Below are 26087 nucleotides of genomic sequence, written 5' to 3'. Positions count from 1 at the left end.
AATGTACAAGCAGCTCACGCAGCTCAACAGCACAAAAACAACCCCATCAAACAGTGGGAGAAAAGACCTAAACAGACATTTCTCCAAAGAGGACATACAGGTGGCTAATAAACACATGAATATATGCTCGACAATGCTTGTTATTCAGTTCAGTCGCTCAGTCGTGTCTGACTCTTTGCGACCCCATGAATCGCAGCACGCCAGGCCTCCCTGTCCATCACCAACTCCCAGAGTTCACCCAGACTCATGTCCATCGAGTCAGTGATGCCATCCAGCCATCTCATCCTCTGCTTGTTATTAGAGAAATGCAAACCAAAACTACAATGAGCTATCACCTCACATTGATCAGAATGGCTATTATCAAAAAATCCACAAATAATAAATGCTGGAGAGGGTGTGGAGAAAAGTGAACCCTCTTGCACTGTTGGTGGGAACGTAAATTGATATAGCCGCTACAGAAAACAGTATGGAGATTCCTTAAAGAACTAGGAATAAAACTACCACATGACCCAACAATCCCACTACTGGGCATATACCCTGAGGAAACCATAACTGAAAAAGACCCACGTACCCCATGGTTCATTGCAGCACTATTTACAATAGCTAGGACATGGAAGCAACCTAGATGTCCACTGACAGATAAATGAATAAAGAAGTTATGGTACATATACAATGGAATATTACTCAGCCATAAAAAGAAATGCATTTGAGTCAGTTCTAATCAGGTGGATGAACTTGGAGCCTGGAATACAGAGTGAAGTAAGTCAGAAAAACAAATACTGAATATTAATGCATACATATGGAATCTAGAAAAATGGTACTGATGAACCTATTGGCAGGGCAGTACTGCAGACACAAACATAAAGAGAGCTGTGGACACACAGTGGGGCTAAGAGAGGGATGGACGAATTGAACTGAGACATATACATTACCATATGTAAAACAGCCAGGGGGAATTTGCTGTATGATTCAGGGAGCTCAATCCAGTGTTCTGTGACACCTAGAGGGGGTGGGATGGGGTGGGTGGTTCAAGAGGGAGGGGACATATGTATACTTATGGCAGATTTATGTTGATGTATGGCAGAAACTAACACAATATTGTAAATTATCCTCCAATTAAAAAAAAATTTTTTTAAACATAATTAAATGCAGATGGGAGACTATCTCCTCTGAGAAGTCTTCCCTTTCTTTTGCACTAAAAACATTTCCTCCTTTGCCACCCCTGGACTGTGTCCATAAGTTCCAGAAGGGCAGAGATTAGGAAAGTATTGGTATTTCCTCTGTATGACCAGCATCTAGAACAGTGTCTGGCACAACGTCTGTTCAACATGACATTTACAAGTTATATTTTAGCTGTTCTCCTAGCATGGTAAAGAAAGGCAATTTCAAAATCTAGATGTATATGATTAAAATACATACTTACTGTTTCAAAAGTATTCAGGACCATCAAAGGGAAAAACACATTAAAATAATCTCCACAGTCTTGAAACCTGATAGGCACCCGTCTTTCGATGGACTGACACAGACTCGACGGGGGCCCACACTGATCAAAGTTCACAAACATCTCGTATCTCCATTTCAAGACCTCTTTTACAAAAGTATCAGAGATGGACTGTGATGACGTGAGAATGTTTACTGGAGAGGAAGTCAAAAAAGGTCTGCTTTCCCCAAATGGAACTCTCAAAACTTGCCTGTTGGAGTTATTTGGAGTCTGAGCAGGGAAAACATTGCACAGACCTTTCACTTCAGCCACTGGCTTCAGAGACACCGTAAGGGGTGGCTGTGGTCCTTTAAGAACAGACTGTGCCCCACTTGACTTATTTTTCAGAGATGATGGGAGGGCTGCGGTACTTTCCAAAGACTTGGAGAGACCAGCAATCCGTGAAGTACTGCTTGAACTAAAAACCTTGGTCGTGGAAGGTCTCGAACGTTTTGATGCAGACAGAGGCAAGCCAGGTTTACGGAATACATCTTCATCTGTGGCTTTAGTTTTTGAGTGTTTTGAGCAGTACTCACCTGGGTTTTTCAGAGTTTCAACACAATCTTTGTACTTACATTTTGTGCTACTCAAAGATTCCAACTGAGGCTGACTCACACATTCTTCCTCTCCCTGCACTGTATCTTTTCCATGAATGACTTCAATGAGTTTATCATTCTCTCTCTCGATTTGTGAACATAAATCCATGTCTTCAGGGTCACGCTGTGTTAAGAATATATCATCTTCCTCTATGTCACTGCTGAATTGAGGCTCTCCCTCTTTCAAAGTCGCCACCTCTAAATGATGAACTGTTAAGTCACCTCTGTCTAATAGGTCCTCTGAGGTAGGAACAATGACTTCATTTGTTGCTATTCTTCCATTTACTATGACAGGATTACACTGGTTTGCTTTCACGGGTTCTGTTTCAGAAGACTGACATGTTAGTAACTGTTTTCCCTTATTGTTAGCAGTCACCTCGGCTCCTCCATGACTGTAATCTGACTTACTTGATTCTGGCACAGCAGAGCTCTGTGCAGCACGTGGCCCTGCTCGTGTTGTATCTGTACTTCGACAATCAAAACGTTGTCTGTTTTGTTGTGATTTGGATCTCATCTGCCTTTGCAACTGAAGGTCTTGACTCGTCAGCAGTTTCTTATTATTTCTGACAGACAGAGTCTGAGGAGAAATTAACTTCGTCTTTTTCCGGGTATCCACTACTCCAACAGTTTTGCCATGGTCACGTAGCTGAACTATACACTCTAAAGATCGCTGGGACAATTCAAATGCCCTACGAGGAGCCTTTTTCAGGCCAAGTTTCTCAACCGTTGAAGTTGGTTCGGGACACTGGCGAAATTTCTTTGGCGGCACAATAGCAGGAGTTGTTCTACAACTTATGTAATGGGAGCTTTTACTCTGCCCTTTCTTGGTATCTGAATGGGATTTCTTAGAAGCTTTAACCACTGGAACTTTCCTGACAGGTTTGGAATACATGCGAGGCTTTGGAAGAGACTTCTTTGGGGAAACCACAGTGTTTCTCTGAACACTTGAACTGGGAACTGTAGATCTTGCGTCTACACCTTTAAAATCATTTTTACTCAGATTTCCCTTGTTAAGAATATCAGACTGGTCCTCATTTTTAACAGAAGATGAAGAAGGCCTTAGAGGATCTTCAGCTATAGGTTTTTCATACCGTCTTCTCTTGGGTTTTTTTACTTCAATTTCACAAAATTCCTCAACAGAAGTACTACTACTACGTGGTTTTGTGCGCTCTTCAAAGTTCTCTGCTACTTTTTTAATGACCTCTTCAGGTACATAATCTGTCTCATAACCCAAATCATTTGCACTATCACCCACATGAGTCGAGCATGGATTTTTTTCATTCTCTTGAGCTGAATTCTTGTCTGGTTTCTGATCATGCCAAACTGAAAACACTTCACATGGAGTCTCAAACTCAAAAAACTGAGAATCAGATTCCTCAAACTCCAAAAGGGACACTGGATTTTCTTCCTTTATTAATACCTTCTGTTCCACATTTGTGTTAGCTATTGAAGTATGTTGCTCTGGACATTCTTTCTCAATGCATGCTTTGACCTCTCTCATTTGTTTCTTCAAACCCAGAATTCTTTCCTCATCTTCATCGTCATCGGAATCTGAAATAATAATAACCTGTCCACAGCAGGTTTCCCTGATATTTTGGTTTGCCGTGAAACATCTTTTCTCATCTTTTACTTTTCTTTGTATTTGGGATAAACTTTTTTCAGTTGAACCTGATGGGAACTTAGTAACACTGGCTTGAGCTATTAAAGATAATTTGTGGAGGTCTCTATCTACCTGAGAATCTGTTAAGGTGTCAGGCTGGGGACTGCTGCTAAGGTCCTGTTCTCTTAAATTAGAAGAAAACTGATCAGTGCTCCTACTAATTTTCCTATCTCTCAATTCATGTCCAGTCACAGGCTCTTTAAAGGGAGATGCATTCGTCATACAGATATTGGTCATTTCTGTGAGTGAGACCAAATCTTTGCTATCAACATGACATTCCTGTATTTGACAACTGTTTTCAGGGGTAGAGAAAAGATCTAACTTTTCTTTCTTTACTTCTTTCTTTTTCAGCAGTAAACAGCTTTGAGATTTTTGTTCTCCATTTTTATCATCCAGAATACCATTAGGGACTAAAGAAGGACTGCATATGTTTCCACCTCCTTTCTGACCTCCTATATCTTTCTTTGAATAGAAACCCTCAATGCTAGATACAGTCAGGTTTTCCTCTAAACTGATACTTCTCCTGCGTTGCTTTTTTATTACATGTGACAACTTAGCACAGACTCCATCTTTATGTGTCTTAGATTTTGCTTTTGAGCTTTTGCCAAGACCATCTTCCTTTAACGAGAAGTCCTCATCGGAGGCAGACACTTTTTCCAGAGAATCCGTGCTAGAAACAGTCAATAAGCGCCTTGATATTATTATTCCTCTGTCAAATACTTTTTCTGGACCATTTCTTAAAGTACCATTCTGTGGGGTACATGAGGAATTCTCTTTTACAGACTTGTATTTCCCTGTACTTATTTTAACTTGATTTTGAACTCTTTCACAGGCAAGGTTTTTACTACTCAGTTTCAAACATGACTCAGCTGAGAGGTGGCCTTCTAGTTTCAAATCTTTTATATAATATGGCTCTTTACTCTCTTCTATGGCATTGTTTGCTCTGCTCAAAATACTCTCTTGCACTTGATATGCATCAGCTTTCATTGGTTCTTTAGAAGATGTTGGGCTGGAATTTTCTAGACAGTGCACATCTTTTTCAGACTTCTTCCCTATTTGTTCACTTTCTTCTTTATAAGATGCAGGAGGCGTCTTACATGCAGGATTCAGATCCACAAAAGTGCTACACTGAGGTACTTTAAATTTTATGTTCCTAATAATTTGCTTTAAACAAGTTTGTAGCTCATGGGTTTCCTGACTAGTCAACTGCCAACCTAAAGATAAATTCCCTCGCAGGAATAAGTTGAGCTTATCCCAGAACCGCTTACAGAGAGTCTGCTGCCCAAGCTGATAGCCTTCTTTCAGGAGACTTCTAATCAGCTGCACACAAGCCAGCTGCACAGAGTTGGAGGGCATTGAATGCAGTGACAGGGATGATATCATTGCTGTGCCTTTGGAACAGTTTCCAGATGACTTCTCAGAACTCCGTGCAAACGCTGTGGTTGGGAGCTTGGCACACTTCACCACAGCCTCCACCCACTGCTGGGAACTAACCCACAGCAAATGTAGACATTTTTTATTTCTATGCAGTTCAATCACGGACACCAAAATCAGAAGGAAAAACTCAGTGACTTTGTCACACACAGCGTCTGTCTGGTTGAGAACATCTTTGACTTCAGAGTACAGATGGTGAATAACCTCCACTATGTAAGCCACACCCAGATCCTTCAGGTCCATGAGGGATTGCACGAAAGGGATGAACCACAGAAATGTGCTGTTATGAACACGCATGTCCTGACCAATGTCTGACTGGAGCACGTTAGCTAATGTTTCCATTTCTTCATACATGTTAGGACAATAATCAGGGCAAATGGCTGATCTCCACCCTGAATCCTAAAATGAAAGAGATACAGACGTTCAGATAAACAAGCACCATTCATGGTTGCTTGACACACAGTTGTAAACAAGAAAATATATGCTCAATTTTCCTGTTTTGGTGCACACATACGGACCGCCAAGAAATTGAAAACAGTTCAATTTTGAGGCTAAAATTTCATGAAAAGGTTAAATTTACAAAACCTCCGTGCACTGTGAAATTCTTTCCATCAGCTGGTTCTGATTTCCAGTCACATGATTTATCTCCCCCATGCCATAAACATTCCACCCTTCCTAACCATACTTAAAAATTGCAAAGTGTGCCCATTTTTCCCCAGGCACTACTGTTCAATCAGAAAAATTTTATGCAACAGTTGATTCAGAATAGCTATATACCATAAAATCAGCACTGCAACTGATCGCTGCACTGTCTATACAATATAAAGGCAATAGAGTATCATCTGAACTCTGAAAATGCTTTATACCTTTTTGGTCTTTTCAGGATTATAATTGTATACAATCTGGCTGCAAGTCACCATATCATCCAAATATGACTCCGGTTCTAACTTGGTCCTTAAAAATATTAAGAATAAACAGAAATTACTAAACTAAAGTGGGAAAAAAAAGAAGAAAAAAATCATGTCAATTAATAGACTTCCTTATGCAGACTGTTTGAAATCCTGACACAGGAACTGAACAAACCTCATAGAGCTGTTCCGTATGTTCTGGATCTCTCTATTGTAGCTCACGTTGTTAATAATGGTTTGAAATGCTTCAATAGGATCAATAAGTTGACCCCAGACCTTAGATCCAAGGCGATCCAGAATCACCATGAAACAGTGTAATGCTGGCCAGAAAGGATCCACACTATTATCTGAAACATAATGGAGTAATTGCCAAATTAAAAAACAATTAGAAAAAAGTACTAAAATATATTGAGAATTAAGCACCCTTTACCTGGGTAGCAACAAAAGTGAAAGCAAAGCAGGAAGTAATTTAAGCCCTGCCAACCACAGGTCTTAGAAAGCTGGTAAATATTTAAGTAGTGTTTGCATTTTTTAAAAAGCAATACACCTTGGTTAAGAAATTTTTTCACGTGGAACAAACAGAGATAGTCTAGATAGATAAATTCAACTTTCTTACCCTGTTTGCCACACTTTTAAGAATCTTTCCTACTCTGCTTCTTCCAGACCTTTATATTCTCATCCTTCAATAAATAGCAGAAGTGAGGAAGGGAGAAGTAAGAAAAACTTGGTATCTCCAGATCTAAACAAAGTCCGTGATACAAGAAATCCTGAATTGTGTGTGTCATCTGGCTGGTGCACGAGACTGAATCCCTGAGGCACTGGACAAGCAGAGATGCACTCTTTTCATCCACCCCTGTCTCAATGTGGCCTTGTTATTTCCATTCCATCCAACCGGCAGGAATGCCCACTACTCCCATCCTCTGGCATCCAGTCGTTTCTTACTTCTCTATGTGCAGTGGCAAAACACTGACCCACTCATAGACCTTAAACTGTTCCTCACTGTTTTCTAAGGAAAATCAAAGTTCTCACTCAAGCACTTGTAAGATCTTACTCTATTCTTCTCAGATTTATTTTTCCATAGTAAAATAAAGATACACTATCTATAGCAAAAAAAAAAAAAGAATCGCTGGCTTTTCCCAAGTAAGAACTAGAACAGCTTCACTATTAGTACCACCAATCAAAAAAAAAAAAGTTTCCTATCCTTCCTTGTATTTCAGCTCAAATACCTCCCCTTGGAGTAAACACTCTCAGTCATTTAACCTTCCACAGTACTCTTTGGAGTAAGTGGTCTCACTCACACAATCTCTGACAACCCAAGAACTTTCTGCTTTATTTCCTTCAGGGCTCTTAGACTCTACTTAAAAAAAAAAAAAAATCATGGTCATTTGTGTAGAACCTCTCATATATTTTTTTTATCCTACACTGCAGCTATCTTTTGTCTAGCAAACTCTCAAATACGAAGTCATCAGTAAGGTAAAGACAATTACAGAAAGTTTCATAAAGAGGTGACTCATTCTGAAGCATGTTAGGGGAGCTGGATTAACAGAGAAAACAGAAATGCACGTGCAAAGCACTGGGAAAGAAATGAACAAATTACTTAGTAAATTCTGGTAAGTGAATTTAGTAATAACCTTGATCAGAAATAATCTCACAAGAAAACACATGTGATCAAAGAAACAGTAACAGTTACGTATTTCTTTTAAACTTCTCCACAAAAGAATTTGTATCTATACCGAAGTTGCCTAAAGAGAAGTGAAAGTGGGTAAAAAATTGTATTTTCACAGGATTTGGCATGCTTGGTCTTTGATGATTCATTCCTTCATAAAAAAGGTTAAGATTAGAAACACTAGTACAGACTCTCACTGATAAGCCTGAAAAAACCATGATAAAACCAAGCTGGCCTCTACTAACAAATACAATTTTAGACCCTATTTATTAGGCTATCTGAGCAGCACTGTCCAAGGGAACTTTTTGTGATGATAGAAATGGCTCACTGTCTGCCCAGTTTAATATGGTAGCAGCCAGGCACATGTGGCCACTGAGCTCTTGAAGTTATAGCTAATGGGACTGAAAACCTCAATTTTTAAGTTTCATTAGTATAAATTTAAACAATCACATTTGGCTGCCAGTCACTGTGTTGGACAGTGTAACCATAAAACTGAAGTGAAATGAAAAACCAAGCAAAAGTGAGTTAGTGGGACAGCAGAAGCTTTCTGCATAAATTTACTATCACATTATTAGAGATTCATCTCCTTTAGGTTCTAGTCTAGTCTTCATTCTACTACTGATTGAGTACTGCAACGTGAGAAAGTAAGTTAACACCTCTGGGCTTCAGTCTCTTATGAAAATAAGGTTAAATTCTAAAGATCCTTTCCAATTTAACATTCTGAATCTGTGACAAAAACCATAAAGTGTTTATTTTCTTCCTCCATATCATACATCCAAATTCTTAGTGACTCTAGTAATTTTAAAGTGCACCACCATCACAAAATTCAGCAAATAAAGTTTATTACCATTTGATTGCCTCTCCATGGTGTGAAGTATTGACTGCATAAAATCATTCTGTTTATCTGAGCCCAACAACAGTGAATCCATGGCTTGCTCTTCAAGAATGGTCAGCAGCATACAGATACCTGTAAGACCACATATAGTTTGGTTGAACTGATTACATTAACACTGTTCTAAAGTCTTTTCTGGTTTAGTTGGCAGAATAATAACATGGCAGTAAGATGAAGCAAAACATAATCCAGTGCCTCAGACACTAAAGTCTGAGACATTCACATACAACTGCTCCCAAGAACAGAACTTTAGACTGATGCCAAGTCACTTCAGTCACATCCGACTCTGTGCGACCCCACAGATGGCAGCCCACCAGATTCCCCCATCCCTGGGATTCTCCAGGCAAGAACACTGGAGTGGGCTGCCATGTCCTTCTCCAATGCATGAAAGTGAAAAGTGAAAGTGAAGTCACTCAGTCATGTCCGACTCTTAGCGACCCCATGGATTGCAGCCTAACAGGCTCCTCCATCCATGGGATTTTCCAAGCAAGAGTACTGGAGTGGGGTGCCCTTGCCTTCTCCGACTTTAGAATGAATAAAAGGGAAAATACTATGAACTTTGTTAAAAAGCAATTTCCAAAATAACTACACACAATTTAATCTCATATAATTGAAGATCCCATAAGTTTTAAGATCATCATATTTCAAGTACCCATCACTGCCAAATATACACATGACTAAGACTCTAAATCAATGAATAGGACTGAACTATTTTAAGTTCAATATAGAATTTGTTGAAAGCCAAAGTTAATCTCTTTCTGCCAGGAAATATTTTACAGATAGGAAAAGAAGTATTAAACCTCCTTTTTTCAACAGATCAAATTCTATTAAAGTCAGCTGTTATGCTAATATTTTGTTACATCTAATAATGCCTTAAATAAAAGATCTACTTGCCATACTTCAAAAGATACTTGTTACACAGATGATTTCTATGATATTTAAAAAGAGATGTTGTAATGGTCAGTTTAATGACAGAACAAGAACTGTAAACTATGAAATCTATTATTTAGCAATTCTGATCAGATTACCAAATGAGATGACTTTTGCTGGATAATCGTTAAGAACTACTGGATCATGTTGATGTATGGCAAAAACTAACACAATATAAAGCAATTATCTGCCAAATAAAAAATAAATAAAAGTGCCAGATTATTGTAGGCTTTAAAAAAAAAAACACTACTGCAAAATACTAATTGTTATTTGTATAGCAACAATACTCACCTAACCAATAGTTTTTGTAGTTGGCAGTATCATACATGTGTGAAGGCAGAAGAACCAGTTTACCCTTCTCAAGGACAGAAGAAGTATAAATGTCTGGGTTTTCTAAAAGTCCCAACTCAATAACTTTAAAAAGGCAAGTCAAAACCTCCTGTAAGTCATAGTAATCATCTCTATCCACTTTCCCCAAGTTTCTTGCAGTCAGGATAGCCCAACGCCGAACCTAAAAGCACAACACATTCATTACTTCATTCAGTGAACAACTGTCTATATACAGCAAGAATCTGTTTAAAATAGGAATTCTCTGCTGCTGCTGCTAAGTCATTTCAGTCATGTCCGACTCTGTGCAACCCCATAGATGGCAGCCCACCAGGCTCCCCGGTCCCTGGGATTCTCCAGGCAAGAATGCTGGAGTGGGTTGCCATTTCCTTCTCCAATGCATGAAAGTGAAAAGTTAAAGTGAAGTCACTCAGTTGTATCCGACTCTTAGCGACCCCATGGACTGCAGCCCACCAGGCTCCGCCGTCCATGGGATTTTCCAGGCAAGAGTACTGGAGTGGGGTGCCATTGCCTTCTGCGAGGAATTCTCTACAGGTTTTAAAAGACACAAGATATACCAATTATATGTCAAAATCTTAAAAAAATCACCATGCTGTACACCTTAAAACTGTACAGTGCTGTATGTCCATTATATCTCTATAAAACTGGAGGAAGAAAAAACCATCATACAGAATAAAGTACTTCAGCAAAAACATGATTTTCAAAGACATTTTAAACCAAAAGGTGATGACTGAAAAAAAAACACAAGACACTAATTATAATCAAATTCTGAACAACACACAGGGGTTAGAGCACCGGCTTTCTGCACCGTTGAATATACCAATATAATTCGAATATAACTTAGTCACCAGCCCTTCCATATCCAAGATTCTGCATCATGGATTCAACTAACCTCGGCATATTACTAAACTGTTACTGCGGAGAAGGCAATGGCACTCCACTCCAGTACTCTTGCCTGGAAAATCCCACGGACGGAGGAGCCTGGTGGGCTGCAGTCCATGGGGTTGCTAGGAGTCAGACACGACTGAGCGACTTCCCTTTCACTTTTCACTTTCATGCATTGGAGAAGGAAATGGCAACCCACTCCAGTGTTCTTGCCTGGAGAATCCCAGGGACGGGGGAGCCTGTTGGGCTGCCGTCTCTGGGGTTGCAGAGTCGGACACGACTGAAGTGACTTAGCAGCAGCAGCAGCAAACTGTTATTTCTGAGTCACTCAGTCATGTTCAACCCTTTTGTGACCCCATGGATTGTAGCCTGCCAGTCTCCTCTATCCATGGGATTTCCTAGGCAAGGATACTGAAGTGGGTTGCCATTTCCTCCTCCAGGGATCTTCTGGTTCCAAAGATCAAACCCATGCCTCCTGCTTGGCAGGTCTTTACTAATGAGCCACCTGGGAAGTCCATGCATTAAAAACAATGTGCATGTAAGTGAATTCAGAGTTCAAACACATGTTGTTCAAGGGTCAAATTGTAATGCAATGTGTGAACTGTATTTAATCCTGATTTGAACAAACTCCAGTAAAGCATTTAGGATAACCATTTCCATTCACTTAAACACTAACTAGAAACATGATATTAAGTAACTATTATTGGTATGTTGATATATTTTTTAAAACCCTTACCTTTTAGAGACACATACTAACATTTTATGGATTAAATGCTCTGATTATCTACTTCTGTATGTTTATAATGTTCCGTATTATAAAGTTTAAAAAAGGAAAGAAACAATGCAAAGAGAACAAATCAAAGGTCACCTCTACATGGCAATATGGCATAGGAAAGTGATTTTAAAATTCTTCTGAGATACAAATTTAGTGACCATAACCAACCTTAAAAACTAAATAAAACCGTCTGCATCCTTCATTGTAAAATTATTTTGTGAAATGTTGATATGTTTATGCATATGTGAAATGTCACATACGCATATATATGTGTTAACTCCATGAAATACATTTTTATCAATACTTATCGCCCATGCAAAAGAAATGCAAAAAAGCAAAATGGCTGTCTGGGGAGGCTTTACAAATAGCTGTGAAAAGAAGAGAAGCGAACAGCAAAGGAGAAAAGGAAAGATATAAGCATCTGAATGCAGAGTTCCAAAGAATAGCAAGAAGAGATAAGAAAGGCTTCCTCAAAGATCAATGCAAAGAAATAGAGGAAAACAACAGAATGGGAAAGACTAGAGATCTCTTCAAGAAAATTAGAGATACCAAGGAAACATTTCATGCAAAGATGGGCTCGATAAAGGACAGAAATGCTATAGACCTAACAGAAGCAGATTATGAAGAGGTAGCAGGAATACACAGAAGAACTGTACAAAAAAGATCTTCATGACCCAGATAATCACGATGGTGTGATCACTCACCTAGAGCCAGACATCCTAGAATGTGAAGTCAAGTGGGCCTTAGAAAGCATCACTACAAACAAAGCTAGTGGAGGTGATGGAATTCCAAATGAGCTATTTCAAATCCTGAAAGATGAGTCTGTGAAAGTGCTGTACTCAATATCCCAGCAAATTTGGAAAACTCAGCAATGGCCACAGGACTGGAAAAGGTCAGTTTTCATTCCAATCCCAAAGAAAGGTAATGCCAAAGAATGCTCAAACTACCGCACAATTGCACTCATCTCACACGCTAGTAAAGTAACGCTCAAAATTCTCCAAGCCAGACTTCAAGAGTACGTGAACCGTGAACTTCCAGATGTTCAAGCTGGTTTTAGAAAAGGCAGAGGAACCAGACATCAAATTGCCAACATCCGCTGGATCATCGAAAAAGCAAGAGAGTTTCAGAAAACATCTATTTCTGCTTTATTGACTATGCCAAAGCCTTTGACTGTGTGGATCACAATAAACTGTGGAAAATTCTGAAAGAGATGGGAATACCAGACCACCTGATCTGCCTCTTGAGAAACCTACATGCAGGTCAGGAAGCAAGTTAGAACTGGACATGGAACAACAGACTGGTTCCAAAAGGAAAAGGAGTACGTCAAGGCTGCATATTGTCACCCTGCTTATTTAACTTCAATGCAGAGTACATCATGAGAAACGCTGGACTGGAAGAAGCATAAGCTGGAATCAAGATTGCCAGGAGAAATATCAATAACCTCAGATATGCAGATGACATCACCCTATGGCAGAAAGGGAAGAGGAACTAAAGAGCCTCTTGATGAAAGTCAAAGGGGAGAGTGAAAAAATTGGCTTAAAGCTCAACATTCAGAAAACGAAGATCATGGCATCTGGTCCCATCACTTCATGGAAAATAGATGGGGAAACAGTGGAAACAATGTCACATTTTATCTTTTTGGGCTCCAAAATCACTGCAGATGGTGGCTGCAGCCATGAAAAAGACAGTTACTCCTTGGAAGGAAAGTTAGGACCAACGCAGACAGCATATTCAAAAGCAGAGACATTACTTTGCCAACAAAGGTCTGTCTAATCAAGGCTATGGTTTTTCCAGTGGTCATGTATGGATGTGAGAGTTGGACTGTGAAGAAAGCTGAGTACCGAAGAATTGATGCTTTTGAACTGTGGTGTTGGAGAAGATTCTTGAGAGTCCCTTGGACTGCAAGGAAATCCAACCAGTCCATTCTAAAGGAGATCAGCCCTGGGATTTATTTGGAAGGAATGATGCTAAGGCTGAAACTCCAGTACTTGAGCCATCTCATGTGAAGAGCCGACTCATTGGAAAAGACTCTGATGCTGGGAGGGATTTGGGGGCAGGAGAAGGGGATATCCGACAGGATGAGATGGCTGGATGGCATCACTGACTCGATGGACGTGAGTCTGAGTGAACTCCGGGAGTTAGTGATGGACAGGGAGGCCTGGCGTGCTGTGATTCATGGGGTCACAAAGAGTCAGACATGACTGAGCGACTGAACTGAACTGAGTAGACGGACCTTTGTTGGCCAAGTAATATCTTCTGCTTTTCAATATGCTATCTAGGTTGGTCATAACTTTCCTTCCAAGGAGTAAGCATCTTTTAATTTCATGGCTGCAATCACCATCTGCAGTGATTTTGGACCAGAGCAGCCAAAAAAGCACAAGGCTGAGGAAATGTTCCAAATCAAAGGAGATTAATGCACCATGCTGTTGTTCAGTCACTAAGTAATGTCCAACTCTGCAACCCCATGGACTGCAGCATGTCAGGTTTCCCTGTCCTTCACTATCTTGCAGAGTTTGCACAAACTCATGTCTACTGACTCAATGATGCTATCCAACCATCTCATTCTCTGTTGCCCTCTTCTCCTGCCCTCAATCTTTTGCAGCATCAGGGTCTTTTCCAATGAGTCAGTCGGCTCTTCGTATCAGGTGGCCAAAGTACTGAAGCTTCAGTTTCAGCATCACTCCTTCCAATAAATATTTAGGGCTGATTTCCTGTAGGACTGACTGGTTTGATCTCTTTGCTGTCCAAGGGACTCTCAAGAGTCTTCTCCAGCACAATTCGAAAGCAGCAACTCTTCTGTGCTCAGCCTTTATGGTCTAACATTCACACCCGTATGACACTGGAAAAATATAGCTTTGATTGTACGGACTTTTGTCAGCAAAGTGATGTCTCTGCTTCTTAAAACATTATCTAGGATTGTTATAGCTTTTCTTGCAAGGGGTAAGTGTCTTTTAATTTGATGGCTGCAGTCACCATCCACAGTCATTTTAGAGTCTAAGAAAATGAAATCTGTCACTGTTTCCACATTTTCCTCCATCTAATTGCCATGAAGTGATGAGACCAGGTGCCATGATCTTAGTTTTCTGAATGCTGAGTTTTGAGCCAGCTTTTGCACTCTCCTCTTTCATCAAGAGGCTCTTAGTGCCTCTTTGCTTTCTGCCACTAGATCGGTATCATCTGCACATCTGAGGCTGTTGATATTTCTTCAGGAAACCTTAATTCCAGTTTCTGATTCATCCAGCTCAGCATTTTGCATGAGGTACTCTGAATATAAGTTAGATAAGCAGAGTGATAATATCAGCCTTGATGTACTCCTTTCCCAATTTTGAACCAGTCTGTTGTTTCATGTCCAGTTCTACTGCTGTTTCTTGACTTGCATACAGGTTTCTCACAAGACAATTAAGGTGGTCTAGTATTCCCATCCGTTTTAAGAATTTTCCAGTTTGTTGTGATCCACACAAAGGCTTTAGTGTAGTCAATGAAGCAGTAGTATATGTTTTGAGTTGGCAATTTGACCTCTGGTTTCTGCCTTTTCTAAACCAGATTGTTCATCTACCTGGAAGTTCTCAAGTTCACATACTGCTGAAGCCTAACTTGAAGCATTTTGAGCTTTACCATGCTAACATATGAAATAAGCTCAATTGTACAGTAGTTTGAACATTCTTTGGCATTGCCCTTCTTTGGCACTGCAATGAACAAGTGACCTTTCCCAGTTCTGTGGCTACTGCTGAGTTTTCCAAATTTGCTGACGTATTCAGTACAGCACTTTTACAGAATCATCTTTTACAATTTTAAATAGTTCAGCTGGAATTCCATCACCTTCACTAGCTTTGTTTATAGTGATGCCTCCTAAAGCCCACTTGATTTCATACTCCAGGATGTCTAGCTCTAAGTGAGTGATCACACCATCGTGGTTATCTGGTTCATTAAGACCTTTTTGTATAGTTCTTCTGTATATTCTTGCCACCTCTTCTTAATCTCTTCTGCTTCTGTTAGGTCCTTGCTGTTTTTGTCCTTTATTGTGCCCATCCTTGCATCAAATTTTCCCTTGGTATCTCCAATTTTCTTGAAGATCTCTAGTCTTTCCCATTCTATTGTTTTTCTCTATTTCCTTGCACTTTTCACTTAAGACTTTATCTCCTGAATGTTCTCTGAAACTCTGCATTCAGCTGGGTTTATCCTTCCTTTTCTCCTTTGCCTTTCACCTCTTTTCTCAGCTATTTGTAAAGGCCTCCCTGGAAAACCACTTTGCCTTCTTGCATTTTTCTTTAGGATGGTTTTAGTCACTACTTCCTACACAATGTTACAAACCTTCTTCCATAGTTTTTCAGTCTACCAGATCTAATCCCTTGAATCTATTCATCACCTCTACTGTATCATCATAACCACTATATCTGAATGGCCAAGTGGTTTCCCCCACTTTCTTCAATTTAAGCCTGAGTTTTGGAATAAGGAGTCATGATCTAAGCCACAGTAACTCCAGGTCTTGTTTTTGCTGATTGTAAAGAGCTTCTCCATCTTCGGCAGCAAGGAATATATATCAGTTCAGTTCAGTCGCTCAGTCGTGTCCGACTCTTTGTGACCACATGCACCACAGGACGCCAGGCCTCCCTGTCTATCACCAACTCCTGGAGTCCACCCAAACCCATGTTCATTGTGTTAGTAATGCCATCCAACCATCTCATTCTGTCATCCCCTTCTCCTCCTGCTCTCAAACTTTACCCAGCATCAGGGTCTTTTCAAATGAGTCAGCTCTCCATATGAGGTGGCCAAAGTACTGGAGTTTCAGCTTCAAAATCAGTCCCTCCAATGAACACCCAGGACTGATGTCCTTTAGGATGGACTGGTTGGATCTCCTTGCAGTCCAAGGGACTCTCAAGAGTCTTCTCCAACACCACAGTTCAAAAGCATCAATTCCTCAGTGCTCAGCTTTCTTTATACTCCAACTCTCACATCCATATACGACTACTAGGAAAACCATAGCCTTGACTAGATGGATCTTTGTTGGCAAAATAATGCTCTGTTTTTGAATATGCTGTCTAGGTTGGTCATAACTTTCCTTCCAAGTAGCAAGCGTCTTTTAATTTCATGGCTGCAATCACCATCTGCAGTGATTTTGGAGCCCCCCAAAATAAAGTCTGACACTGTTTCCCCATCTATTTGCCATGAAGTGATGGGACCAGATGCCATGATCTTCGTTTTCTGAATGTTGAACTTTAAGCCAACTTTTTCACTCTCCTCTTTCACTTTCATCAAGAGGCTCTTTAGTTCTTCTTCACTTTCTGCCATAAGGTTGGTGTCATCTACATATCGGAGGTTAATGATATTTCTCCCGGCAATCTTGATTCTAGCTTGTGCTTCCTCCAGCCCAGCGTTTCTCATGATGTACTCTGCATAGAAGTTATATAAGCAGGGTGACAATATACAGCCTTCATGTACTTCTTTTCCTATTTGGAACCAGTCTGTTGTTCCATGTCCAGTTCTAACTGTTGCTTCCTGACCTGCATGTACGTTTCTCAAGAGGCAGGTCAGGTGGTCTGGTATTCCTATCTCTTTCAGAATTTTCCTTGTGATCCACACAGTCAAAGGCTTTGGCATAGTCAATAAAGCAAAAATAGATGTTTTTCTGGAACTCTCTTGCTTTTTCGATGATCCAGTAGATGTTGGCAATTTGATGTCTGGTTCCTCTGCCTTTTCTAAAACCAGCTTGAACATCTGGAAGTTCACGGTTCATGTATTGCTGAAGCCTGGTTTGAAGAATTTTGAGCATTACTTTACTAGTGTGTGAGATGAGTGCAATTGTGCGGTAGTTTGAGCATTCTTTGGCATTACCTTTCTTTGGGATTGGAATGAAAACTGAGCTTTTCCAGTCCTGTGGCCACTGTTGAGTTTTCCAAATTTGCTGACATGTTTATAATCAATATGATTTTGGTAGTGACCATCTGGTGATGCCCACGTGTAGAGTAGTTTCTTGTGATGTTAAAAGATGCTGTTTGCTATGACCAGTGTGTTCTCTTGGCCAAACTCTAGCCTTTGCCCTGCTTCATTTTGTACTCCAAGACCAAACTTGCCTGTTAGTCCAGGTATTTCGTGACTTCCTACTTTTCCATTCCAGTCCCCTATGATGAAAAGGTTATCTTTTTTGGGTGTTAGTTCTAGAAGGTCTTATAGGAACTTCTAGGACAAAGGAGAAGCTGCAAGGATATGGTAGGAGGGCTGCAGACACATTAAAATCAAATCCCAATCTCACCAGGTGGCAACCCACAAACCGGAGAACAATTAATACCAAAAAAATTCTCTCACTGCTGCAAAGGTTCTAGGCCCCACATCAGACATCCCAACCTTGGCATTCGGCAAGGACTTGGGGGAAACAGAACTCTTGAAGAGCACAAGAAAAACGCTGTGTGTACCAGGACCCAGGGGAAAGGAGCAGTGACCCCCACAAGAGATTGAGCCAGACCTGCCTTGCATGTCTGAGGGTCTCCAGTGAAGGCATGGGTTGGCAGAGGCAGGGGCACTGGGAGCAGCAGACCTGGGAGGCACACCTTGGCCTAAATCCTCTTGGAGGCAGAATGCCAATAGCCCTGCCATAGAGCCCATAGCCTCACTATAGAGCCTACAGACTCCATGATTGGGTTGCCTCAGGGCAAGCAATTAACAGGGAGGGAGCACAGCCCCACCCATCAGCAGACAATTGGATTAAAGATTTACTCTGCATGGTCCCACCCCTCAGAGCAGTTTTCCCCACAGCCAGTCCAGCCAATCCCTCCCAACAGGAAGCTTGCACAAACCTCTTATCCTCTTCCATCAGAGGGCAGACAGAAGAAACAAGAATTACAATCCATCAGATTCCAGAATGAAAAGCCACAATCACAGAAAGCTAACCAAAATAATCTCAGAGTATGGCGGAAAATGCTACTAAGTACAATGGATTACCTGACACAACTGGAAAATAGACCTTACTGTATCAACATTAAATTCACTGTTCACTGAAGTTTATAATATTATGATAATACAATTATTCTTATGAAATATACAATAAAGTCTTAAAAGGCAAACAGTCATGATATATGCAACCTACTCTCAAATAGTTCAGAGAACAAAAAAGTTTTGTAGTTAACTGAAAGCAAAAGACAGAGCAAAGAGTGAAATGTTAATACCTGGTGAATATGGATAAAGAGTATACAGTCTGTTTGCTACCTTTTTTATTCCTGAGAATTTTCTGTATTTTAAATTATTTCCAAATAAAATTTTAAAAAAATAAAGGCATAATAAGGACTCTGGAGTCAGGTTGCGTGTTAGTCGTTCAGTCGTGTTCAACTCCTTGCATCCCCATGGACAGCAGCCCACCAGACTCCTCTGTCTCTGGAATTCTCCAAGCAAGAATACTGGGGTGGGTTGCCATTCCCTTCTCCAGGGGATCTTCCCCAACCAGGGATCAAACCCAAGTCTCCCACATTGCAGGCAGATTTTTTACCAGCTGAGCCACCAGGGAATCCCAGTAGGTGAGGGGCTTGCCCAAAGTCCCACAGTTGGCGAATCATCCACCCAGAATGCACACCTGGGTCTATGACCGCCCAACCCGAGGCCTCTCCCACAGGCTACTTTATGGAGTCAGGTTGCCTGTACACAAATCCCAGTCACCACAAACTAGAATGTATAACCGTGGATAAGTCTCCTGACTCAGTTTCCTCACCTCTAAAATAAGCCTATAGTGAAGAATCCAGTCACTCCTGGCCCTGCAGACTCAGTCCCGAAGCCTGCAATGGCAGAACCAGGACCTGGTTGTTCAGCTGGACCAGCTTCTTCTACTGGTTTGCAGCTTTAAGAAAGCCAGTCCTAGACAGCCGCTGGTGGTACTTTCTGTCAATCTTCTTTCACAGGAAGGAAGGCCCCATCTCATTTAAGCAGAGCCCTTGACTCTGGGTCTACCCTAGCAGCGAGTACACTTGTAATTCCTGTTATCCTGCACAAACTCAATCCCCTGCTACCTACTGCCAGCCAGGACTACAAGTTTCCACCACTCATCACTTTGTGCTTGTGCTCCCTTACTGGTTCAAAGGAATTGAACTGTGTGATTTTACAGCTTTTCAAATTCATCTGTTTTTGAATTTTTTTTCTATCATTGTTAGGGTTTGGCACAGAAGAGACTGAAATTCATCACCATTTTTCTTGAAACACCATTAACATGTTCTTTCTTTGCCACTTAAAGGCTCTTTACTGGCCCTCCATCAGCAGAGCTGCCCTGCACAACTTTTAACACTGTAACTCAAGAGGCCAATGTGCACAGACCCACAGCACATGCTGCCTCATCACATGTGATAAATCTGCAAACCCCAGCCATCAGCTCAACGTCAGGTTCCAAAACTCTGGAGTTGCTCTCTGCTTCTGTTCTACCTACTGCTCTGATTCTTACTGTCCTCCTTCTGTTCCTCCTTCTGTCCAGCACCTAGGAACTAATCTTCTTGTCCTCCCCATACCTCATCACCTTTTAAAAACCTCGTTCACTAACAAAATAATCTTAAATGTTTTAAGCGGTATTTCCATGTGCTTGGAGTAGGGCAGGCTGGCAAGAAAAGCAACAGAGAACAGTCCTTCATTAGCTCAGGTCAACATATTAAAAGAAGTCTGAATCATTCCCTTGGCTTTTAAATTGGAGCATCACCTGTCAGAAGGATTCCTTACTCTCTTAAATCTCTTCTTCTTTGACCCCCCCACCCCCACTAAAGCACTCTCTCCTTAACTGCAGTAATTTTACAACGAAAGAATAATTTTGGCAAATATTTTACACAAAGTACACACCAAAACTTCTATTATAGTTAGTCATCTATTGGTACAAAAGAAGATATCCTCTTCTACTGCCTGTCACTGACACTTACCATTTCATTGGGATGAACCAAAAATAAATAGATCCCTGGATGTTTGTCAAAAACTTGAAAGGAGCAATTAGCTTGTTCCATCCGGCAAAGTGCTTCAACACATAATTCATCTAAACAGAAAAAATAAAGCAGTAAATGTAAGACAAAACTTATCAACTTAACAAGATTCCCTAAATCTGGCTTCTTCGGTTACCCTCTAAGTAAATGAAGTTTCTCATTTTTCTTTTTTGTAAACTGAGGCAAAAAATGGTGTAAATGTAGGAACAGTATTCAATCTTCTGAAAGACTGTGGTATATATATGGTAGTCATCATGTAATTCATAATATATTCCTATGAATGACTGACTTTATTAGTACAAACATCTTCTTTCACACAGGGCATAATTATCTCCAGAGGGCATCTTCTTGGAAGTAGGGTTATAGTCCAATTCCATTAGCATTCTACATGTTGACCCCACATGGACTTCATTTTGTATCAGAGTGGTATCAACTTTATCCACAAATGGCTATTTTGTCCTACTCTCAGTTACCAAGTACCCCATTTCCTCCAGTGGTTGAAATACTATCATCATCAAACACTAAATTCCCCAAATATACTTGGTTTCTTCTCGACTCTCTATACTGTTCCCATCAGTCTATCTGTGCCAGCACTATCCTAACCCCACTGCTTTATGGAAATTTCTTCATTACTTCCAGAAGTTTACTGAACAGACTTACACATGCATCCTATCAGATGAGTCAACTCATCAAGCCTCAAAAGAATATCACAGTGACAGTGGTTAGCTTTGGGGAAGAGGAATAATGACTGGAAAAGTAGGAGAACAACTCCTGGGGTGTTGATGTTTTTTTTTTTGTTTCTTGACCTGCATGCCAGCTACACAAGTGTATTTATGAAAAACTAATAAGCTTATATACTTTTCTAGATATGGTACTGTTTAATAAATGCTTGAAAAGTGGCTTATTAAAGAGTTTAAAAATCTATTTTGAATTTATTTAGAAATAACTGATTTCTCTAGTAAATCTTTAGATCTACTTTTCAGTATACTGAAATAGAATAGAGAAAGAAGTTAAATAACATGACAAGACAGCAATAAAAATATCTAGTGAGTGCATTATTCTACAGGGTAAACCTCTTGGTCTCAGCAAAAGTTACAGCAAATGAAAAAAAATACGTGTGCGTGTATGTAAGAGTAAATGATTCTGGATTAAAAGACGTAAGAAACATGAACTAAATGCAACCAATGCAAAGTCCTTGACTGCACTCTAATTTAAATAAACCTGCCAAAAAAATTCTGCAACTACTGGAAAAATCTGAACATGGCCTAGATACAGTAGTAGGTACCTAAAGGTACTGTTGTTTTGTTAGATTTGACAGATCAGAAAAATATCTTCAAGAGATTTGTATTAAGAAATGCAAATACAAAGGACCAAAACCTAGGCAGTTATAATATGCTATGTCAGAGTAATTACTAAAAACTACTATAGACCAGTGGTTCTGAATCTGGCAATTTTGCCTCTCTCTGGCCCCACCCCTCAACTCCCACGGGACATTTGGCACTATCTAGAGACATTTTTCGGAGAAGGCAATGGCACCCCACTCCAGTACTCTTGCCTGGAAAATCCCATGGACGGAGAAGCCTGGTAGACTGCAGTCCATGGAGTCGCTAGGAGTTGGACACGACTGTATAACTTTCAAGTAGACAAACTGAGCGACTTCACTTTTACTTTTCACTTTCATGCATTGGAGAAGGAAATGGCAACCCACTCCAGTGTTCTTGCCTGGAGAATCCCATGGACGGAGGAACCTGGTAGGCTACAGTCCATGCGGTCGCAAAGAGTCAGACATGACTGAGAGGCATTTACTTTTACTTTAGAGACATTTTTGGTGGTCACAACCAGGGCAGAAGGGAGAGAAAGCCACTACTGACATCTAGTGGAGAGAGGTCAGGGATGTTCCTGTAACATCCTACAGGCCCACCCACCAAGAATTATCCAGTTCAAAATGTCAACAGTGCCAGGTCTGAGAAACCCTGCTATAAGCAGATTCCAAGAATGAAAATTAACTGAATGAACAGATGAATAAATGGACAGATAAAGCAAGTAGAGTTACATGTTAGCAAGTGCAGAATCATCTATGTGGTATATATATGGTATTCACTGTGTAATTCACTTTACTATGTTTGGAAAAAATACCAAGTACCCTAATTATACATTTAAGGAACAGATTTTTCAGTACAGATAACCAAAATTCTTACGATTCTTAAAATAAAACTGATACAACTGTGAAAACACCCAAGATACTCACTGACATGCTCATGTAAAAGCAGATATGGATATTTCAGTATTTCAAGAAGAGGAACTCGAAGCTTATTTTCAAAGTCTTGGCCAGTGAAATCGAACAGCTGTGCCTCTCCGTTGTTGTCTACTATATATAACTCATCATCATCTCCAATTTCTGCCTTCATGGATCTTTCAAAGTGATTTATGAGACGTAAGGTTTCTAATTCCCATAAAACCTACAGGAAAAGAAAAATGAACCATGTGCTCTGTATCTTATTATCAACAAAATATACTGCATGCAGTGATCCTTCTAGAAAGCTTTTTCCTGAGTATAAAAATTCATAAGTTTAAAGAAGTACTAACACCACATATTAGATTTATTTAAAGAAACCAGTCACTAAACATAGCTTTGCAACTTTTATGTGGCTTTTACGATACAGGAACATGAGCACACAGAGTATGAGATGTTTAAAACATTGCTTTTGTGGAGTTTTGCTATAAATACATCAATATCTCTGTCAACTACACTCTGTTGGAAAGGAGAAGGTGGAGCTTCTTTGTTAAGGCACAAGCTGGGCCTTTTGTGACTCCCCTTTCATGTTCCAGCCAGAGGTAACTATCTCGAAACATCAGTTTTAGCATTAAGACACTACTTAGGTTAATAGCTAGAGAATTCTGTACATGTCAAAGTTCTCTCAGTAGGTTCGTAAGCATCCCCTCTCCTCTTCGTGGTATTATACGTATCTCTATGGTCTGTGTTTCATTTTCCATCAGATATATGTAATAAACTAAATATTCAAAGCCACACATTTAAAATTGTATTTCATTTTGGTTACTATCAATAAAAAATATGCTTCTCCTTAATGATTTTGGGGGCTTCCCTGGTAGTTCACGTGGTAAAGAATCCACCTGCAATGCAGGAGGTTCAGTCCCTGGGTCAGGAAGATTCCCTGGAGAAAGGAAGGGTTACCCACTCCAGTATTCCTGCCTAGAGAATTCCATAGACAGAGAAGCTGCTACATGTTCAATGGGATCCAAAGAGTCATGAGATGACTGAGCAAGTAACACTTTCACTTCACTGACTTATACCACCTACCCGTTAAAAAAATGAAAAGAGAGAGGAGTGGTCCCAACAAGGTAGAGGAATAGGACAGGGAGACCACTTACTCCCCCACAAATTTATCAGAAGATTATCGGAACGTTAAGCAACTTCCACAAAACAACTTCTGAACGCTGGTAGAGGACATCAGGCATCCAGAAAGGCAGCCCAACCTCTTTGAAAGGAGGTAGGACAAAATATAAAAGACAAATCAGAGACAAAAGATTTAAGCACAGAGACCGTCCTGAGGAGGGAGTCATGAAGAAGTTTCCACACAGTAGGAAACCCTCTCACATGCCTGTCTGTGGGGAGTTTTGGAATCTCAAAGGGCAACGTAACTGGAAGGCCAAGAAAAAAAAAAAATCCACAGAACACGTGCCTAACTGCAACTCTAAGTGGAGATGGAAAAGTGGCACAGATGCTTGCTTGCGTCTGCCACCAGTGAGTGGGGACTACGCAGGGAGGCGCAGGCTGCATCACTGGTCCTTAGGGTAAGGTCCGGGACCCAATGTCCTGAAGACAATCTGAGGAGCTCATATGAGATAGCTACCCAAACCATGGGATGGTCAGAGACAAAAAAATAAAAAAACCTTTCCCGCAAAAGGCTCTAACACTGCATAGTGACCCCTGGCAGGCTCACAGAACAAAGGATTGAGCAAATACCAAAGGAGAGCAAGCCAGCTGCCATATACGGCCCTCCATCTCCGGAGGCCGAAGGGAGGCATCCAACAGCCAGAGCCAGAAGGCAAAGTGCTGCTTCAATCTTGGCCCCAGGGTCCGCATCTTCCACCAAACTGTGAGCAGGCTCCCAACTGCTAACCACGTCTTCCTGGGATCCTGGATGGTTGACATCTACCAGGAGTGTCACAGCCTGATCAGCTCTCCATGGGAGACACACAGCACACCTGGGACTCTGCTCTTGTAGCACACCCAGGAAACCAAGCAGCCAGGACCGGGGAGGTGAGTAAGATGCACGGCCCGCCTGAGACAGTGAGCTCACCAAGCACCTGGTCACCTGAGCTGCTCAGACTTGGGAAGGGTACAAAACGCACAGCCCATCTGGGTCTGTGCCCTTATGGAGCGCCCAAGAACCTGAGCAGCTGAGACATGGAACGTGCACAAGATGCAGGGCCCACCTGGGACAGAGCCCTTGCAGAGCACCCTGGAGCCTGAGCCTCGGGCTGTGGCAAACCCAGGGTGGTCCATCCACTGCAGGCACGCCCGACACGTGCCAGCAGATCTGTTGCAGTATCCCTCCCTCCCACAACACATCTGAACAAGTGAGCCTGAATAAGTGGCCACCTTCACCCCTTGTGTCAGAGCAGAAATTAGACACTGAAGAGACTTGAGAACAGAGGAAGCCAAAATAAACAAAGGAAGAGGAACCATTCTGGAAGTGACAGGTGCAACAAACTAAAACCCTGCACTTAATACTGAGACAGTGCATTTGAGGCACCTGTAGACCTCGGGAACAAGTACAAGCCAGAACAAAGGACTATCTGACACTGAACTGACCCCACAATGCCCACAAGAGCACCAGAGAAATTCCTAGATATATTTTTTCTATTACCACTTTTTAAGTTTTTTAAAACTTTGAGTTATTTACTCCTTTAACTTTCATTTTCACAGCCTACTATTAACACTCCCCCCAAAAAAAAGCTTTTTTAAAAAATCAAATTCCATATATATGTTTTTAAAATTTTTGTGATTTTGTTTTATATTTTTTATATTGCATTTCTGAAAGTCTAACCTCTACCTCTACTCTTTGCTTCTTTTTGTTATCAATTTTGTACCTTTAAGAATCTCATCTTCAGTATCCATTTTCACTAAGGGATTTGATTACTGGCTAGAATGCTCTCTGTCCTTTTGACTCCCCTTTCTCCTCCTAGTAACCTCTACCTCCCTCCTCCCTATTCTCTTCTCTATATAACTCTGTGTATCTCTCTGGGTGTTCCTGGCCATGGAGAATTGTTTCACCATTAACCTAAGGGTTTAATCTTCTGTGCTGTATGCTGTATGAAGTCTTGAGGTTACTGTAAGAAAAGGACCAAAAGCCAGAGTCAGTAGGCTTAACTCTAAAACTTTAAAACATCAGAGAACCCCTGACTCCAGGGAACTTTAATAGACAAGAGCTCACGCAAAATTCTCCATACCTACACTAAAACCAAGCTCCACCCAAAAGACAAAAAGATTCAGTGCAAGACAAACCACACTAATTCTCCAGCAAAACAGGAACACAACCCTCAACATTAAAA

General features: G+C 40.8%; 1 protein-coding gene across 4 annotated transcripts in view; it reads right to left on the bottom strand.

Moving 5' to 3' along the window:
• Positions 1–26087, bottom strand: part of SETX (senataxin) — an 88349-nt gene that overhangs the window by 42483 nt on the left and 19779 nt on the right. For all 4 annotated transcript variants that reach the window (XM_070378782.1, XM_070378781.1, XM_070378783.1 and 1 more), the window contains 7 exons: positions 22759–22969; positions 20454–20563; positions 9858–10077; positions 8592–8711; positions 6254–6425; positions 6037–6124; positions 1424–5569 (listed from right to left, as the gene is read on the bottom strand). In XM_070378782.1, coding sequence (XP_070234883.1) covers positions 1424–5569; positions 6037–6124; positions 6254–6425; positions 8592–8711; positions 9858–10077; positions 20454–20563; positions 22759–22969 — 5067 coding nt within the window. The remainder of the gene's footprint in view (positions 1–1423; positions 5570–6036; positions 6125–6253; positions 6426–8591; positions 8712–9857; positions 10078–20453; positions 20564–22758; positions 22970–26087) is intronic.

This window comes from Bos mutus, chromosome 11 (genome assembly GCF_027580195.1).
Source record: "Bos mutus isolate GX-2022 chromosome 11, NWIPB_WYAK_1.1, whole genome shotgun sequence".
In the NCBI taxonomy this organism is placed as follows: Eukaryota; Metazoa; Chordata; class Mammalia; order Artiodactyla; family Bovidae; genus Bos; species Bos mutus.
Note: the sequence above shows the minus strand (reverse complement) of the source record. Positions and strands in the feature narration are given on the sequence as shown.